General features: G+C 39.8%; 1 protein-coding gene across 4 annotated transcripts in view; it reads right to left on the bottom strand.

The window, feature by feature from the left end:
• The window catches only part of TXNDC11 (thioredoxin domain containing 11), a 59,905-nt gene that overhangs the window by 28,531 nt on the left and 10,629 nt on the right, over positions 1-20,745 (bottom strand). For 2 of the 4 annotated variants that reach the window (XM_061152845.1, XM_061152846.1), the window contains exons 3-5: positions 19,401-19,498; positions 15,752-15,881; positions 5,623-5,716 (exon numbers count right to left, since the gene is read on the bottom strand). In XM_061152845.1, the coding sequence (XP_061008828.1) occupies positions 5,623-5,716; positions 15,752-15,881; positions 19,401-19,498 (322 nt within the window). The remainder of the gene's footprint in view (positions 1-5,622; positions 5,717-15,751; positions 15,882-19,400; positions 19,499-20,745) is intronic. The other 2 variants (XM_061152849.1, XM_061152847.1) reach the window with 2 other exon arrangements.

Genomic DNA, 20,745 nt, shown 5'->3' on the forward strand with positions numbered 1-20,745 from the left:
TTTTTCAATGACTTTAAGAATGTCACTTACAGGATAAGAAAATCGTACTTTTCAGATCTCTTGATATTGTATAAAGTTTCATAATCTAACAGAAAAGTGCTCCAAAAAAGCTTTATTCGTGAGTAAAGATACGGAGAAGGGACTTTTTTGTGTCCTGACAGGATTGTCCTAGCAAATCGCAGCACCACAACACGCCACCTGGTGGAGGAGGGGGACCCTACACTGGAATTACTTCCTCTGATCAACTTCTATTTTAAAAAAATTCACTGCAACAGTTATTTTCCAGAAGTGTTCCTTAGAAGACTAAAGCCACAAAGTTTGCTGTCAACTACACTCAGGAATTCCTAAAGGTAAAAGAAGGGAGTGGGTCTTTAGTTAACAGTTCAGTGTATTTTGAGGATGATATTTAAATATCCTGTGTGTGTGTGTGTGTGTGTGTTAGTCACTCAGTCATGTCCAGCTCTCTATGACCCCATGGACTGTAGCCCACCAGTCCTCTGTCCACGGAATTCTCCAGGCAAGAATACTGGACTGGATTGCCATTCACTTCTCCAAAATATCATGTGTATTTCAATTCAATCCATTAGGATTCTAGTATGAGGAGACAGTGAGAAGCCAAGAATGAGCAAGGTTGGGCCTCGGTCCAGCCCAGACTGAGTGACTCCTGTAACACTGGTCTAGGGAACCTGAAAGGACAGACATGAGGGGACATGGAGGTGGTGGGCAGGAGATCCAAAGTGACAACATCCCACTGAGAAAATCACTCCCACCTCAGCAATCTCAAGGTAAAGTGTTCTTCACAAGTTATTCATTCAAACTTTTAGCTAAACTGTAAGAACTGCAAGAGCCCGATGACAAAACCTTGGCCTCAAGGCACTCAGTAAATACTGTCTGAACAAACTAGGCCACATTCTGGTGGGACAGAGATGCAGTCAGTTCCATGGCGAGAACACCATGCCTCACCGTCATCCCTTGGTGTCCGCAGGGAAATGGTTCCAGCCGCGCCCCCCGCCAACTCCCCTTGAATACCAAAATCCAGGGATGCTCAAGTCCCCTGTGCAAAATGGCACAGCATTTGCATGTAACCTACACACATCTTCTGGTATACTTTAGGTCACCTCTAGATTACTTATAACACCTAATACAGTGTAAATGCTCAATAAATAGTTGTAGATACAATGTAATGTTATGCCAGTTAGATGGCAGATGTATGATAAATTCAGTTTTCGCTTTGGGGAACTTACTGAAACTTTCCTCATATTTTCATTCCAGGGTTGGCTGAATCCACAGGTGGACACAGAGGGCTAACTACACAATAAGAGGCAAGGATGGAGAGCTCCAGGAATAGGGAAGAGGAGGTGCTGCTGGCTGGTCTGGGCGCAGCACACCTGGCGTAGACGCTTTGAAGAAACCAGGCCCATAAAAAAAAATAAATAAAATTTAAAAATTAAAAAAAAAATAAAAAAAATTTTAAAAAAAAATTAAAAAAAATAAAAAAATAAATAAAAAATTAAAAAAAGAAACCAGGCCCAGAGCTCACCTCAGGTGCCCTCAGTCGGCGGCCTTCCCATCAGACTGCTACAGATCTTCAGACTACTACTTTATTCACATACAACCTAATTCACACATGATGCGGCCTTGAAAAACAAGCATTTACCCTTACCTCCATCTCTCCCATTTTATGGCAGAGAAACTCAAACACAGAGAAGTTGAATGTTTTGTTCAAGTGTATAGACCCTGCCGGGGTAGACAAAGGCTAAGGACCAGATACCAGCTCCCAGGCACCTGCTTTCCCTCAGGAAGCACTGCATCCCTTCTGAAGGTCAAATGGATGAAATTTCTTGCAAATTTTTTCTTTTAAAAAGGGCACGGAATCATAGCAGAATATAACAACATTTTACCAGAACACATCTTTACAGTAAATAATCATAAGACAGAAGAAAATCAAGTAGGCACCCTAAAAATATCAACCCCTCTATCAAATTTTCTTTAAGCAAAAGAAGAAAGAGCCTGTCTGCCAAGATCACGGTGAAAAGGCTTAGAGGAAAGGCTTGGCAATCTAGGAAGAGAGGAAAAGTACAAGGGATCAGCATCCCCAGGATCCAGAAACACACCCAGAATGCCAGCCCACAGTTAATCATTCAGCACTTTGAAAGGATTAATCAGTAATGAGGGTGTGTAAGACCTTTGGGGCTTCCCAAGGGGTGCAGTGGCAGAGAACCCACCTGCCATGCAGGAGACACAAGAGACATGGGTTTGATTCCTGGATCAGGAAAATCCCCTGAAGGAGGGAATGGCAACCCACTCCAGTATTCTTGCATGGAAAATCCCAGAGACATAGGAGCCTGGTCAGACGTGACTGACCATGCACACATGCCAAGACCATTTACAAAAAATTGAAAGGGAGGTTTGAATAAATGAATAATTATGCTGTGAGCCTAGAAAGGGAAGCTAAATTTTATGAAAATGTCAATTACCTCTAAGTCAATATAAACATTTAATAAAATTCCCAGCTCAATGCGTAGATGGATATAAAAGAATACTTCATAAAACTCAAGAACTAAAAGAAGCAGAGTCCAGACTTCACCAGGCACTTACTTACAGAGCAATAAATGAAATTATATTTACTCATACAAAAAGAGGGTTCTAAACCAAGAGAAAACACAGAAAATAGACCCAATTACATTAAGAAAATATTTTTTGGTTAAGTAGGCATCATCAAGATGAAGGATAAAGGAAGTGTTACTCTGTAAATAGTGCTAATTGATTAGCCAGTAAGAAGTAAGGAAAATCAACTGTACTCTGTATTTTAAGCTAAGGTAAACTCAGGCACCATAAAGTGCTAAATAATTTTAAAATCCAAAGAGAAGAAAGTGAACTAATTAGTGATCAGATTTTTTAAAAAATAAATAGATCAAGAAAAAGAACCACAAATTTAACTACATGAAAATACAGAACTGCTATATATAAAAAAAGATAAAAGTAAAATGGCTAGAAAACAATGGACAGAAATATAACAAAGGGCTACTGCCCACAACCATCTAACAGCAGGGCCAACATAAACTGACAAATCGGCACCCAGACGGAGACTAACAGGCAGAGGACACAGGTGACTGAGACGGCCCCTCTCAGCACGCCACCCCCCAACACCCAGGCAGAGTGCTTCATGTATGGTACATTCTCAAAATATTTGTAGACCAATGGCAAGCTAAACAAATGTTAGAGAGTGTCCTGGCTAATTCTAAGGCAATTTTTTTAAAAAAACAAACCATAAGGCAATGGAAAGACATGTGCATTTTATATATGCTCGTGGCCTGGTGAACCAGGACATCTGCTTTCTACCACAACAGTCTAAACACTTCATCAGTTAAGTTCTCTATAACCAAATGTTAAACTGGTCAAATGTTCCTCAGGCCTCAATTTGTGTACAAGACAGAAATGCAACAATGACCCAGAATTTACATTTCAAACTTTCCCATTAAAAAAAAAAAGCCTGCATGGGTTTCTGTTACTGAGCATCAGCTATTAATAGCAAGTAAAATACCATCTGACTTCGGCGTAGGAGAAAGCAAAGGTGACAAACACCCAGATGCCCAAGATTTACTTTAGGTAATCCTTCACAGTACATATTTCATAGAAATTCATCCTTCCAAATTTGTGTTTGTCTTCTAAAAATGGTTCATTAAAGCTTAAGTGGGATCTTAGCCACAAAAACGGAGTGAAAAATTATTAAAGACAATGAACTCAGTTCTTGCAAAGTCCATAGGCAACAGGATTTTACAAGACCCAACTAGAGAGGGGAGAAATGTAGTAAATTTACTGAGCTAGATTTATTCTGAGAAGAAATCTGATATAATCATTTGTCAAAATTAGTGATTTGACCAAAAGTTTTGTTTTGTACCTTCAGGTAATCTTAACCCATTTGTTACCCTCCTTGCTTAAAAAAAGGAACAGAAAAAACAACTTCTTAAAAAAACAACTATATTAAAAGAAAAATGGGAACAAAGGCTACTACCTTATATTTGCAAAGATTTTTTCCAAAAGAAGCAATGTTTTTGAAACCTGAGTGAAAAGGTAATTTGAAACATTAACACACATTAAGTTAGCTGGATAACAACACACCCTTTCAAATCTTGAAACAGCTTCTCCAACTCAAGAACTTGAATGCTGCCATTACTCTAGTGACTAACTCTAGGCTGCCCTTTTATACATCATCTTCAAAGGACTTTATTTAGTTTTTCTAAGAGGATTTTTGAACATCTATCTGCTTAAGCTTATTTAAGGTGGCAGTATTTTGTCTTCAAAATTCAAACTCTGACTCACTGAGCCTCCTCAGTCCCCTGAAGTTGTGCAGCCCAGTCTTTCTCGGGGACAGAAGAGACACCTAATGTGACAGGCTGAGCTCCTCTCCCAATGTCTCCTGCACGAAAAGCATGCACACAGCAGATTCTCTATGCATAGAATCTTAAGACAATGTACACACTAAAACGGCCAATAATGTAACTGTTTGACGTATTAATAGTATACTATCATAATACCCCTGCCCCAAATACTGAAGCAATGTGATATACAGTAAAAGGAGGATGGCTACATATTTTGGCTGACCTACTAAAGGATCAATGTGATCACTCATCTGGCAAATAGTGATTGAGCCCCTGCTATGTGCCAGATGTTGGAGAAAGAACACTAAACTGAAGACACATGGTCCCCACCCTCAAAATCTCCCAGTCCCAGGAAAACAACAGACAGTAAACAAATCATCTCGGAAGTAGACACATAAATATAAATGATGCTGAGTGCTATGAAAGAAAACAACACATCTCTCCCCAGCGTGGGAGACTGAGGAGGTGCTACTTGAGGTGAATCTGGAGGATAAACAGGGGTTTAAAAGGTGGAGAGCTGGGCCCTGGGCCCTGGGGATGGAGAAGACACATTTCAGGCAGGACTGGCACAGCGGCCCCCATCTGAGGAAGGAGTGTCGATACTGGGCACCAGTTAAGTGCCCACTGGTCTAGTCTAGGGGCAGGAACAGGCGTGGACCACGGCTTGTCATGAGGAGATGAAGAGCAGATGAAACTATCTAACAGAGAACTGATTTAAGGTCACAGCTGATACAGAGAAAGAAAATGGAGCAACATGAAAAGATGGGCAGGAAACAATGTTTAACTTACAAAGTAGGGCTTAAAATAGGATATGGTTTAGCTAAGTAAAAAAATATGTATATATGGATTTGAGGAATAGTGAACCTGGAAGTAGGCTGATGCTGTAATGTGACATGACTTTCACACAATTGACAATACAACCACTAAAAACTTTGATCAAAACATCTAACTCCACAAAAAAGGAGAGAATATGATATAATAATATTTAAAGTACAAAACACACTATTGTAGACACTGTGTGATCAAGCTACATTTAAAAAGTCTCTAAACATTTAAGAGACTATACTTGAAACAGCAAAAAATTCTGTCAATAGAACATAAAACAATGTAATACAAATACAGAGAAAAAAAATCAAGAGAACTAAAATATATAATCACAAAGATAACCTATGCAAAAGTAGATATCAATATACATATATTTCGGTTAAAGCACTAATGTGTTAATATGAATCCTGTTTACCTTTCTTTAATGAATGCAGTGCTGAGGTGAAGAAGGTCAAATAACCCGGTGGCTGGGGTGAGCCATTGAACTCAAAGTACCCGAGAACTCCAGGCTGTAGAACAAGAGCAGAATTAGGTGACTGGGGTATCGCTGGTCGCTGCATAAAGAGAAATATTTCAAAACAAGAAAGACATGCCATTACAACTTAACAATCGCAATCTGTTGCATTCCCTTTTTAAAAAATCTAATAGAAGTCCATGAAAAAAGTTGCCGGTTAGCACTGACCCTTTCCCTCCATTTAGACAGACAGGGTAAGGGATCAAGTTGAGTTGCAGCAGCTTTGATGGGGGGCAGTTCAGAGCTGAAACATCCTAGGCAGGTCTTTCCACCCTCTGTGGACAGTTCTCCTACACCCCTGGTTTGAAACCTCACCATCACGTTCAAGTACTCACGTGCCTTTGTTTAACAACTCTAGGCAAACCAGTTCAATGATCTGCAACCTTTCTTACATTTCTTCCTCGACTTCTTCCTCTCCTCCCTCCAAACACGCCTTCCCGCTCACTGGAAATCAGGCTACCCCTGAGTGGCTCCACTAATGCTCCAGGTCATCCTTCTAGGGGCTCCTTCCTCTCCGCCCACTCAGAGCCCAGCATTCCTCACGGGCAACGCGCCTCTCTTGTCAGGTCAATCTGCAGAGAGCTCTCTTGGTCCTCCACCCCAGCTTCCACCGGCTCATTCCATTCCTCTAAGCTTAGAACCGCGCCCCTCCATTCTGCCGAACCAATTTAACTGCGCTCCACCAGACACATTCTGCTTTCACGTTCAGAATAATTTCTTCCTCCTTAGAAGGCCCTGCAGGCACCATTCTGTCTGACTTTGTTCTGTAACTAAATGTTTCTGAAGCCCAACTGTGAGATCCTTGAGCAAAGAGTGCTGGCTTAGAGTCAGAAGACCTAAGCTCAAGCCTGCCAGCTCAGTGATATTGGGTGAACCCTTCAATGTGAAGCTCAGCTATCTTAACTGGCAAATGGGGACCATTTATCCTGTGGTTACAGAGAAGAATGAGCTTGATGAACATAAAGCACTAGCAAAGGTAAGGAGTCCTTTCTAGTCCTAAAACACACAACACTGTGTTTAATAAATAATTTTGGAGCTGATGTGATCATTGGGACAAAGACCCAAATAGTAAAATAGAAATTTACCCTGTTGGTAAAGTTTAAAATCAGTATGTTGTATAAAAATGGAAATTTCTGATCTATAATGGAACATACTGTTTTTCAAATCTAAAGCACTTGTTTAGTCTAGTAAGATTTCATTTTAAATAAATTAACTGCTTTTCATTCTGGTAGAGACTGAGACGGTCAATGTTTACTCTTAATATCCAAAAAAAAAAAAAAAATTCCAACAAATAACTAATTTCTCAAACAACTGAGGAAATAAGAAAGTAAAGTTATTGAAACAGGATTTTTTTTTTTTTTTTTGCTAAATTTCCTTAAATGTTTCCAACAAGCCAATCCAGAATTGGCTCAAAGTAGAATAACACAGTGTTTGGGTCCCTAATGTTTTAAACCAACCTATGATGATGTATCAGCCTTTCCACCATGAACAAAGGAAAACAAGACCTTCAGGATTTCAGTCAGTTAATACTGGGTAATACAAGATAAAATGAAAAGTGATGGGAAAAAAATACACCCATTTAAATTTCTTTCAATCTCCTAAATCAAAACCAGTTGGAATAAACTCATTCTAAATATTAAGAAAGGTTTCATGGCCAAAAATTATATGAAGTGAGCTTCAAACTCTCTTTCCCATCATGTTATTTCAGGTGGCTTCACAGGAGAAGACATATGGCCCATAAACACCTATCTATCTACATGCATGTATGTAATTATATGTGTGTTTATGTAAACACACCTCAATGGAAATAAAAACTATCTGAATTCTACGTCTTCATGAGAAATGCAGATTAAACCTTTAAAAATGAATAAAGGTTAAACCATTTGGAGGGGTCCTCTGCAGGCCTTTCAACAGCCTAAGGGTTTATCCCTGCTGAGGGCACCACTGCTGTGGTTTCCCAAGGGGCTATGCAGCTTGAATGAAGGAGCCTCTATTCTCAGAAGACCTGGTACTGAAATTTCCAAAGAAATTCCACAAATAATACAAAAAAACCCATAGGTAAAATTACTTTTACTTTTTTACTGCCAAAAATATGAAGATCATAAAATTCAACAACCATATCAAAGGATTAAAGGTTGCATAAATCATAAAATACTAGCTATTTTAAAGAAACAGGCAATGTCTATTTTAGGTACTATTTTTCAAATATTCATAGTAGTGTGACAGTAGTGTATTAAATTTCGAAAAGTGGCATGTTTCAGAATGTCACTTATAACTCACATTTCAAAATAATAAAAAGGAAATAAAGTGACAATTATCTGTTTATTTCTATTGCAAATTCTATTGCAAATTTAAAAGTTATTAAACTGGCTCTGGTTATGCTTCAGGTAAAATAAATTTCACAACCATTTCCCCAAAGTTTCAATGTCTCTCCAACCAAAGCTGTATCTGAGAAATAATTATATCTTTCAGAGTTTCCGCCACAGTTCTTTCTTAAATCTGCAAAAACGGAAGTCTGGGAAACAAAACACATGCCTATCCACAAACACGACCGTGCCGGGTCTACACCCCCTGTTTGCTGGGCGGCATATCAACCCAGGGGCTGGTTCAAAGCAGACACCGGGGCCCCTGCCTCATATGCTTTTGAGGCTCTCTTTCAGATGAGCAGGCCAAGCGCGTGGGGCAGCCCGACCCTGGGCTGAGGTTGGGGCGGAAGCCTGCTGGCATGCAGGCTGCCCCTCCTCACCCTGATGCCCACCAGTGTGTAAAGATGCTCCAACCTCAGGGTCCAGCCAGTGTTTCCTTCCATCGGCCCCTCCCTGATGCCAGGACGGCTGTCAGGTGAACCCAACAGCTCACAGGAACCTAACTGCCAGTGTTCCCCTCTCCTTCATTTGCCCACCTCATCAGAGGTGTAATCAGGACACACTGCAGTCGCAAGACACCTCTGTGCCCTCAGCTCCCACCGCTCTCCCCTCTGCTCTAGTCACCGCCCCCCAAACCCAATTCCTCCCTCAGGACCTCTGCACTCACTGTTTCTGCCTCCTGGAGCACTTTCCCCACATTTCCTCAGGGATGGAAAGCCTCACATCACACAGGCTTCACTCTAAGTCTCTGTCCGAATGCCACGTCTTCAGAGATGTCTTCTCTGCCTTCTAAGACACTCACCCCCCCTCTCTGCTCTCACATCTGTCCTGTCAGTTGTCTCTGTCTATAGCAATGGTTTTCTGATATTACCTCGTGTGTTAAGCTCTCTAGGGCTTGTCATGACAAATCACCACAAACTTGGTGGCTTAAACCAACAGAAATTTATTCTCATGGTGAAGAACAAAACACGAAGAGTACCAGATTATACCCTAACCCAGTCTGTGGGTTTCAACTCCATTCCATGATGTACAGTATATTCAGTACCTGCTATAATGAGGCTGGAAATAGGTTAAAAGGGGTATTTACAGGAGGCCAGCCCAACCTCATCAGCATAAAATATGTCTTTCCTACGAGAGCACCATTTGTGTGGTGTGGCATAAATTTCAGCAGATGGTGTGCGCGCCCTCTAGTGGCCATGAGAACAGTTACCTCTGTGTTGCTTTCCTCAATGGCAACAGTATTTCTCAAATAATGTTAACTCACACTTAGAAAATGTAAAGCTACTTAATTCAGAGTTATATAGAACTATGAATTAACAGAAACAGCATCTACTTCTTTGTGCAACATCAGAGTACAAACAACACTTTTACTAACAACAGGATAATAGCAGGTACCATGCAGCATTCTAGGTTTGTTTCCAAGTGCTCAGATTTCTGTCAACTGGCAATTTACCCAATGACCTGCTTCTCCCTCCAAACACCTTCCAAACCTTCTCTTATCCCACTTAAATTTAAAACAACTTGATTTATCAAAACTTCTAAGAATAAATGAATGAATATATGCTAAATCACTACTCTTAAAAAGATAATATTATAGAAATTCATGAAAAGATTTTGAAAATATTTTGGCTACAGATATGAGTTTTAAATAATACTGTTGGCATCTGGTAGTAGACTAAAAGGTACAAATCAGATGATTCTGTCACATGCTTTAAAATATTAAAAAGTAAGCACTATTGACATAGAAGCTACTGATACTTAAGATAAATGATGTCTGAAAATTACCGACAGTCATAAAATTAGTGACTGTGAAAGTGACATTACCACACTCAGTCCTATTTCCTTTACAATCAACTTAATGTCTAAATAAAAATGACACTGAGCTATGTTTGACTATGCTGCCCCCAAGTAATAAACTGTCTTGTCTGTATCTTAAATATGTAGGAAGAACTTTCAAGGAAGAGGAATTTTATCATATCATACAATAAGAGTAAATGAAGAAAGCATGAATTTCTTAACATGGTTTGCAACAAGATGACATAAAGTTCCTGATCTCTGCCTGCAGGGTCCACCTGCAAGTCCATTTAGTTTTAGCTACATTCATGATTTATAAGGCAGGTATGATTTTAGTGCATATCTGGGAAGAACACTCTAGACTCTACCAAGCGTCAATCCTGTGATTTTCATACACAGAACACTTCCAGTTCTGCAGAATAAATGCTAATGACCTAATTAATAAAACTCTGCTTCTTTAATAGTAAGTCAATAGCCATGGCCCATCATTTATCACTAATTATTCTTAGAACCATTCTTAAAGATGAAGGAAAAAAAGTTACAGTCAAGATTTATTTCAAATTTTTTCTTCCATGAAGAAGGATCAAAAATGACATAAAAATAATTAAATATTCAAAGTTTTAACCTCTAGTTACATAATGAAATTTCAAATCAGAGACTTCAGTCATTCCTTTGTGTATAAGAAAGAATCTTGGGAGCCAGAAGACCTGGACTGCAGTCCAATCTCCACTGAGGGTAAATCATACCCTCTCTGCCTCTCTGTACCTTTATCTTCTTAATCTGTTTAAAGGATCTACAGTTTCCATCTACCTCACATGGCTGCTGGGAAAATCAGAAGTAAAAGCACTTGAAAACTGCTGGTCACTTACCCAAGCAGAGTTTACTCATTCTTGGTTTGCTGATAATGTCTAAGGTATTTTGGAATTTACAGAGTCAAGCACTTACAATATTCACCCTTTAATGTCTTTCTGCAATGTTCAGTAAATTAAATGCAATACTGTTTTCGGAAAAATAGCATCTGAGTTTAGTGTCATATTTTAAAAACATAAAAGCACGGTGAATGATGAGCAATCTGATTTGGGTAGGTCTGAGGTATTCTAAGTCAAATAAAATATTGGTTATGGAATTCTCCCGCAGTCCAATGTTTAGGACTCTCTGCTTCCACTGCAGGGAGCATGGGTTCAATGCCTGGCTGGGGAACTAAGAACCAGCAAGCTGTGCAACACTGTCAAAACTATATACACACACATATATATATACACATGCACACACACATATATATTTTCTCCATTTGTTAAAAACTTCCGCTCTTCTAGGTAATTATTAAATAATCTGAAATAGGCTTTTAAAAGGATTCATCTGTCGGACTTATAAAAATTCAAACCAACCTAGAATTAGAGCATTTCTGTTTGTAACAGCATTAGAAGCATATGTGAATAGAGTTCAGTATACACAGAATAATGAAATTTATGTCAATATAGAAAGTAGTTAATTGCAGGGTAGCATCACTTCCCAAGTAATAAACACTTACAATGACCCACACTGTTCATAAATACCTATGAACAAACTTAGAGACAAACTTATAAGTAGATTAGAGACAAACTTATAAGTAACCAATATGTTTTCTTTTTTTAATGAGGAGGAAATTATCAAATTTGCATTCCTGTAACACATCACAGACACATCTAGAGATAGAAGCAATGCCATCCTAACAAACCTTAGAAGTGCCACAGAAACATTAAATAATTATTTCTGCCCAATTTTAGTATACCTAAATTTAAACACACTTGATATTGAAATCATATTTGTAATTTCATGGAATATGAAATCCATATTTGTTTAATATGGATTTTAATATTAAATACATATTAAACACACTTGATATTGAAATCCATATTTGTAAAGACAACATTTGGATATTGTAATCCAAATACAGATTTGATATTGAAATCCATATTTGATCAAAGCAAGTATCTGTCATACTAAGACTTCTTTAAATCAGCAATACCCTTAACATACTTAGGATGCATGCTTTTTTTGGGTGGGGGGAGGGTGTGGTACAAACAAACTGAGTAAAATGCTGAGCCTCATGGACATCTGTAGATGAAAACTAACTCACTCCTGGCTCTAGCTCCCCACGGGTAACACTCCAGAATTTTCTGGTTAAGGCACTGCTTAATTTTCATCTCTCTACTGACACTGTGATAAGCAGAGACACTTGTAATAATTAGACTGTGGCTTTCTGTGTGCTGTATGAAAAAATGTGTGTTTATACTCAAGGCCGTGAGGCGTCCTGAAGGCCTTATCTGAGGGACAGTCACTCAGAGCAGCAGCTCTCAGCCAGGGTGTCTCCGCGCCCCGCAGGGACGCGTGATGATGCCTGGGTGCTGCTGGTCAGCACAGGTAAGGCGGAGGGGCGGCGCCACTGGCATCTAGTAGGTGGAGGCCAAGGATGCTGCGGAGCCTTCTGCGGAGCACGGGACAGCCCCCCACAGCACAGAATTACCTGATTCCAAATGTCAGCAATGCCGAGGCTGAGAAACCTTAATTTAGAGGATGCCTATAAAGTTTACTGTGTTCCAGAGTGGGGCCTCTAAAAATTCCTTTAAACTTTTTTATTTATTCAACTATCAAAACCATGACAGCAGTTTCACTTCTGGATCTGAAATTGTGTCTTTATGCTATCTTACGGAGAGTGAATGAAGCTGATATCGCTTCTAAGGCAGTATCTGGTATATTTCACAAGATAAAAGACTTCCCATTTGAAACCATGCTAGGCTCAACTCCCAAATTCTTTCACAATTAATCAAATACTGTCTCTTGCCAACCCAACGGCTTCATCTCAGTGGACAGAAGCCCAGCAAAGACGATTCTAATAAGATAAAAGCCATCTGCAGCTTTCAGGAGGCATTTGAAAGGCCGAGAGAAGCTCTACAGGGTTCCATCTTGGCAGCACTCTCTTGGGTCCCATCTTAAAGGCAGTCTAACCATTGTTGTCATCTTTCTAATTAAGTGGGCTGCCAAAAACAAACAACCAACTTGAGTAATGTCACTGGCACACACCGAGTCTGACGTGAGCTCAACATCAGACCTGGAGCACCATCACTGAAAGCTGCTGCTGCAAAGCGGGTTCTCAGAATGCAGAAGCTCAAGGTCAGGAGTCATCTTTGCTGCTCAGTCACAGATGCACCCTTGTCTCTCTCCTGCCAATCCCACTACAGAGACACTACAAACATCTTAGAGACAGTAATAAAAAAGGGTTAGAAAGATCTCTGATACACATGCACAAAGGCACGGTTTCAAAAATACTTTCCCAACCAAAAATGATGAATCTTCTTTCATCTGTCTCTTTCCAACCTCTAAACTCACCAAAGCCAAAACAGGAGGGATTATCTGAGCCAACTCCCTTACTTCAGAGATGAGAAATCCGCATAAAACACAGAAATCAAAGATTTCTGTCAGACCTAGACGTCAGGGCTAAAACCCAGCCCTGTAGAGGCCTAGCTGAGTCTATCTCATCACTTGACCTCTGCTTAAGAACTGGCTCAAAACTCTCTGCACACAAATCTCTCATAGAGCTGGATATAATCATAAAGCCACCTCTCTGTGCTCTTTAAAGCCAAATAATCTCCGTTTTTTTCCCCACACTCTTTTGGGGACAGGTAGGTACATGCTGTATGCTATGTGATGTTCCACAGCTCTTCTCCCATTTCTTTCCTTTCTAGAGGACACTGAGTGAAAATGCGAAGGGAAAACGAGAGGGCACCAACCCAGGCCCCGTGTTCACAGAAGCCTCAACAGAGCTCGCCTGAAGAAGACCTCTTGGCCTCTACAGGTCATTTTTTATCATCTCAGTTACAAAACAAACAAAAGGTTTTTATATAAGCAGGGAATTCCAGCAGATGTTATACACATTTTAAGTTCTCTCAGTAGTGCTAACTATCCAGGATTTTTCCACGATGTAATTTTCACTGATAGATTTTCATCTATTATGACTACATCCTAGCTGGCATTTTCTTTTTTAAATCTCACTTAATCCCTGTTTTACCAATGAGAAAATGGAGGCTTAAAGAGGTTAAATACTAGCTGGAGGCCACACAGCTAAGAAGACAGAGGTGAGTTCGGATTCAAGTTTGCCTGAGTCTTGATTCTTCTCCATCTTGCTGGACCTCCCCCAGTGACTGACTGTCATCTACTGAAAATCTACGTGAAAACCCTCATCACACAATCACTACACCTAAAAGTTTAAAAGGAGTCTCAGGAAAACCCTGTTCCCAGACCTTAAGCCTGGCAGATGAGTGATGTGCCCCCAGTCAGAGATCCAGTTGGTGCTGCCAGAGGGATGGGGCCCAGGTGCCCTGCCTCCCACTGTAGGTCCTGCTCACCAGCCTCCCAGGAAAACAGGAGCAAGCCCAGGAGGGGCACGGAAGCCTACCCTTTGCTCACGTGAGGGCTGGGCAGCATTTACCCTAAGGCACATCTGGGGCCTAGAAGCAGAATAACTGGAGAGGAACACTGCTGCCAGAGAATCTGCTCACAGTTAACACAAAGTGTTTCCAACACAACTGAAAAAAGCTGTAAATGAGGTTCTGGGGAAAGAAATTCATATCCCACCTACATAAAATATATACAGTGCAAAACGTAAATTTTAACCAAATGACAGTTGCTAAATTCTCAAGTAGTGAGAGGTGGATTCATATACTTTTTATCTCTACTAGGTACTTATAGTCTTGATTTTGTTGTAGCTAAGTATCATTTTTACTTGTGATCAAGAGGCTCAGATGGTAAAGAATCTGCCTGCAATGCAGAAGGCTCAGGACTGAGAAGATCCCCTGGAGAAGGCAATGGCTACCCACTTCAGTATTCTTGCCTGCAGAATTCCATGGAGAGAGTCTGGTGGGCAACAGTCCATGGGGTCCCAAAAGAGTCAGACACAACTCAGCAACTAACATTATGATTTTACATTTGATCCAGTGAATTTTTCTGTGGAACTATTTTTATAATTCTTGAGATTATTTTAAGATTTATATTGGTCTCTCAATAACAACCTGTCCTAAACACACACTGAGGATCCCAACAAAATAACCCATCAGGGGTTGACTGGCAATAGGAAAACAGTTGAGATGCCATGTTAGGAAACTTTCTGTTAATAAACCTTGAAATTTTTACACATTTAATAAAACAGAAAGAACATATTTCTAGTTTTTTTTTTTAACTAAACTACAACTTACAAGAAAAACCAGATATCTCATAGTAAAATGCTGTCAGCATCATATAAAATTTTTAGAAATCTATGCCCTATGTGCTTTAGTCCCTTCAGTCATGTCCAGCTCTTTGCAACCCCATGGACTGTATCCCGCCAGGCTCCTCTGTCCCTGGGATTCTCCAGGCAAGAATACTGGAGTGGGTGGCTGTGCCCTTTTCCAGGGGATCTTCCCAACCCAGGGAATCTTCCTGACACAGGGATCGAACCCATATCTCATGTCTCCTGCATTGGCAAGCGGGACCTTTACCACCTGGGATGCCCAAAAGTGCTGTGTGCATCATATAAAATTTTTAGAAATCTACAATTGCATATAAAATTGTAAATTAATTCTTACATACTCTAAGCTAACTGTGAGAGAAACTGAAAGTTTGTTTAAAATTCCCGAATAAAAACCAGTATTCACAAGTTTTCTGTTCTCTAAAAATTCACTTGGTCAAATCATCCCTATAATTAAGTATCTCCAAAAGCATTTAATTGGGGCTTACCTATAATGTGATCTTTTAATTGCTGCATATCAGGAGGTATAAAGACTCTTCTAATAAAAACAATCCAATGCAACCCAGTGAAGCCTGAGGAAATGGGAGAAGATAGGAAAGACAGGTACCTCGTAGTTTGAGAGAAAATCTAGTAATTCTGATTGAGATGGGATGTAGAGAACTGGTTTCATCACCCGGCGGACAAACTTCTCAATGTAAACAGCACTCATGGGGCCTTTGTATTCGATTGGTCCAAAACTAGTACCAAAAAAATAAAAATAAAAAATAAAAATACACCATGCATTAAACCTGTAATATATAACTGAATCATCAACACCACAAAATGAAAATGTCCTGCTTTAGGATCCCAACTGGTTCATATGTCAGTAGCCTTCCTGTCTCAGGAGGGTAACTGGAGGCCTAATTAAGAGCAAGCATTTTATGTGAGGGGAGGTACAACTGGCCATTACTTTTAATATGAAATTCTGCAAACTGAATTTCAGAGCAAAGTTCATTCTAGTCTCTGAAAAAAATTAATTCTCACAGTAACATTTCTATAAAAAACAAAAAACAGGCAACTCTGAAAACTAACCAAATGCCAAAGGACTGCAGGATCTTTACACAATTCTGCTGCAGGATGGGGGAGGGGAGGAAGAAGTGGGGAGGAGTAGACTTTCCTTTTCAAGTCACTGTGAAATAAGGAACAAGTTGAGCAGTTGGTCCTTGGCCTACTAAAAAGTAGTCATTAAATATTCTCAGAGGCACTTATACAAAGGATCACTAAATAAACCTTAAACCTACTGATAGGTTTACAACAAAAAATTATATGAAGGTATGAAGTTAGGGAACGGTACAAATGATCTTCCCTGCTCTCCCAGGCAGTTGTGCTCGAGGACACACAGTAATTTTATTTAGTACCGATAGGCAATACTGCCAACACCGAGTTATCCTCCTAAGCTAATCAGAATGCTCACAGGGCTTTCTTCACTCTTGCACAATAGACATTGCTCAAATATAACTGGATGGTATGTGGAGAGGATGGGGGAGTATGGCGAAATTCAGCAAATCTATACCCATTCTTCTCTCTGAATAGAAACTGACACTAAGCTTCCTGTTAATAGCAACAACAGAGCACAAAAAAGAACTATATAAATGGGGATCACGATATTAATATATGATGACAGAAATTAATACACATACATATAATGTAATCACATAAAGACAACCTTTAGTGTGCACTGCAGAATATGAGAGCAGACAGAGGAACATCAGCATGAAAGAGGTAAAAATAGCATTCTACACACACAGCGGAGACACTGGGTCAGCGACTCTATCCATTCAAGTCTTACTACAATTCATTTGCTAACTAATTTGTTTTTAAATTACTACCACCACCAACCTCATCATCCACCACCAATTTTTAATTTAAAGGAAGAAATAAAACAAATCATCTGATAACTTATTTTGCTTAGCAGAAAGTGGGCCAGGGACCTGGAAACCTCGTCTATTCAAGCAAACAGGCTCCGCTGAGGTTCCCAGGTACCGTTACGAGGGTCCCAGGGACCTGGAAACCTCGTCTATTCAAGCAAACAGGCCCTGCTGAGGTTCCCAGGTACCGTTACGAGGGTCCCAGGGACCTGGTGTAACGAGAAGACCCCCAGACGCAGGTCGTACAGCACGTTCTGCCTGCACACCATGGCCACGGCTTTCGCACAAGCTGACTGAGGGCAGCTGATTTCTGCACAGAGTGTTTTGGGAAAACTACTTGCTGCTTCAGAGACTTTCGTAAACTGCCTTTGTGACTGGCAACAAAACAGGTCAAAAAATGGAGTCTGCTTTCACAAAACAGGAAAGCCTGTTAATTTCTGTAGGTAGCTACTACTAGTTAAGCTGCTACACAAACAGCACAGAATACAAAAAGGCTCCTTTTGGGTGCCTCGGCCATAGCACTTTATTTTTGGTACAATGGGAATGGCAGATGTTAAAATGAGTACTAATGGTTCTGAACCAACTTAAACAAGTAAAGGTTTACCAGGCCAAGATGGGGGGCAAGCGCGTTAAGGTATACCAGCCTCAGACCCCTCATCTGTAACGTAAGAGGCTGGACGAAGTATTTCTGACCCTCCTTTCACGGCCTTTCAATCTCTCTATAAAGCTAAGAAAACCAATAGTCTAGGGCAATGCTGCACACCCACATATCCTGAAATGACATCTGTACTCAATTCAAGGGAACTCGTGATTTTAATGTCACATCAAGTTAAGTCTACCTCTGGGCAGCGGGCTTGGTTACACACAGTTGCAAGGCCTACACTCCCTGCTAGCCATCTGTGCCCTATTTCCAAAAAAAGAAACACAGAGATCTCTTCAGGGCAAGCTCATCGCCCATTACACACTACTGAGGTTTAGCACTTTCAAATATTAGTACAACACCATACACTTACCTTAAAAAAAAGAAGTGACCATCAGAAAGTTACTCAGAGAAACTGTGTTTACACCCAGAGGGAAATTTGAGGGTGGAGATGGGGTAGGAATGTGTGTTTTTGCCCAAATACTATTTAATAGCTCCCGAGAAACAACACTCTGAGCCACACAAGTTTTATGTTAGAGACACAGGAATGTGCTTGAAGGGGATAGATAATCCACAAATGATAGTCTGGTGATATCTGTAGAAATCTCCATTGATTAAGGCCCAAGAATTTTAGAGGGAGGTAATAAAGCCTAAAAAGTAAAGTTCTTACTGGTCAACTCTTCTTAACTCTTCAGTAACAAACTTCAAGCCAATTGCACTGAACAGAGCCCAGAATTTCATCTTCTGTCTCCAAAATCCTTCAAGTCAGATTTTAGACCTAACATCCACAGCGGGGTTTCCCAGGTGGCTCAGTGGCAAAGAATTCACCTGCCAATGCAGGAGCCACAGGAGACATGGGTTCAATCCCTGGGTTGAGGAACATCCCCTGGAGGAGGAAATGGCAACCCACCCCAGTACTTTTGCTGGGATAATCCCATAAAGAGAGGAGCCTGGAGGGCTACAGTCCATAGAGTCACAAAGAGTCAGACACAACTGAGCAACTAAACAACCCAGAGCAAGGCCTGGGCAGTTCTCCAAAATCAAACACCAGTATTTCTGCAGTAAAATGAGTACAGTGGCACCTGATGTGGTACAAAGACTATAGGTGGCCTCTTGGTACTTTAGGCCAGATGAATGCATCTGGGGACAATGTTCACAGAACTCTTTCAGGTCTTCAAAGCTCTTTGGATTTCATAATGACAGATTACAGGATTGCAGATTTGTAGTTTTTTCCTTCCCAATTTGAAAAGATGTTAGATATCCTGACTATGCTATGCTGCTAGATAATGGGATAAGGACTTTAGTACATTTTTATTCCATAAAATACTTCTATAATATTTGAAACACACAGCCACACAGTGGAGTAACCAGTACAACTGAAAACAATGCTACTGAATACGTAATGACATGAAAAAATGTTCACACACACAAAAAAGCAGTTGAGGAGATATTACTACTATCAATACATGACCCCATTTTTTAAGTAAAAAATGGGGGGTGTGGATATGTACATTCACAGGAGGATATAAATCACAACACAAAGTAATTATGGATGGTTGATAAATCACAGATCCTTTATTTACTTATTTTTGCTTATTTGTTATTTTCTCAATTTTCTACAGTGGATACTTTTAAACAGGATAAAACAAAAATTCACTTTGAAACTGATAAACTGAATTGGATTAGAAACACTACTTGAAAGTTCTTACCTCCGATGATACAGATATATTACAGGAAAATAAAAAAAGTGTTTCTGTTTTCTGCATTTCCCCTGATTCCACCAACAGTTAATTGCGACAAACAACACCTGCAAGTCAAAGAAGGTTTCAAATGACTATAAATAACAACTGAAAAATCACCAAGATTTAAAAAACAAAATTATAGAAATGAAGCAATCCCTCTCTGAAACAGAAAGCATTAAAAAAATCATTTTGGGTGTTCAAAGAAGGGCATCATTTACCCTGACAAGGACAAAGGAAGACTCTAGTCCACAATGTCCAGCTGGGACTCTGAATATTTTGCAGTCTGGGCCAAGAGGAAAATGAATTGCTTCAAATCCCGAAGTGAATGACACCAAAAAACTTTTTCTAAGCATGATTATACTAAAACTTACCAGTAGGATATGTCTTTTGATAGTCAAACTGAGCATCTGAGAATAAAAACAATCCTACCTACAGTTGACATACCAAAAATTTCAAAGGATCATTTTTAATTATGATATTAAAAACTAATAAAGATAACAGATGACTAGAACTATAGTCTAAAATGGACTATCAGGTAGCAAAAATATGGATTAAATATGTATTTATAGGCAGATGCTGAAGTATTTAAGGAGACGTATCCCAGTGCCTGAAATTTACTTTGAACTGTACCCAAAATGGGATGGATTAATAGTTAGACTGGAGCAGAGTTTCTCACCTTTGTTACTACCGACATTTTGGGCATGAATTGATACAGGTTTTTTGCTGCTGTTTTATTTGTTTTTGCTGGGGGCAGGGGTGGGGAGGGCACACAGTGGATGTCAGATGCTGTGAGATCCCTGGCCTCCCCGCTCGAGTAGTGACAACCCAAAACCTCTCCAGACAGTCCCAAAAGTCCCCTGAGGACAAAACTGCCTCTAGTTGAGAACCACTGATTACATGGATGATAAGATGAACAGATACATGGTAAAACAAGCCTAATAAAATGTTATTAGAAGTTAAGTGGCAGACACAGCTCACCTTTGCTATTATATGTTTAAAAATCTTTGTAATAAAGTACTGAAAAATATGAAGACTACAAATGAAAAGTCACTTTCAGATGCCTTATACTGACCAGAGAGCAGTACCGCTCAAAACTTAGTGTAAACTCTCAAGAACTCCTTTTATACTCTACCTATACTTTATAACAATACCTTTACTAAGGCTGCCACCTCAAAAATACGGCACAATCTACCACATTTGCTAATTTTATTAAGTAATGTGGCTCCAGAAATTTTTGCCTGTTTCCAAAAATAAATCCACTCCTTTTCCCTACTGAGAACATAGAACAATAAGCTCTCAATTTAGAAGGAGC

The sequence above is a fragment of the Dama dama genome, chromosome 10 (assembly GCF_033118175.1).
Source record: "Dama dama isolate Ldn47 chromosome 10, ASM3311817v1, whole genome shotgun sequence".
Classification (NCBI taxonomy): Eukaryota; Metazoa; Chordata; class Mammalia; order Artiodactyla; family Cervidae; genus Dama; species Dama dama.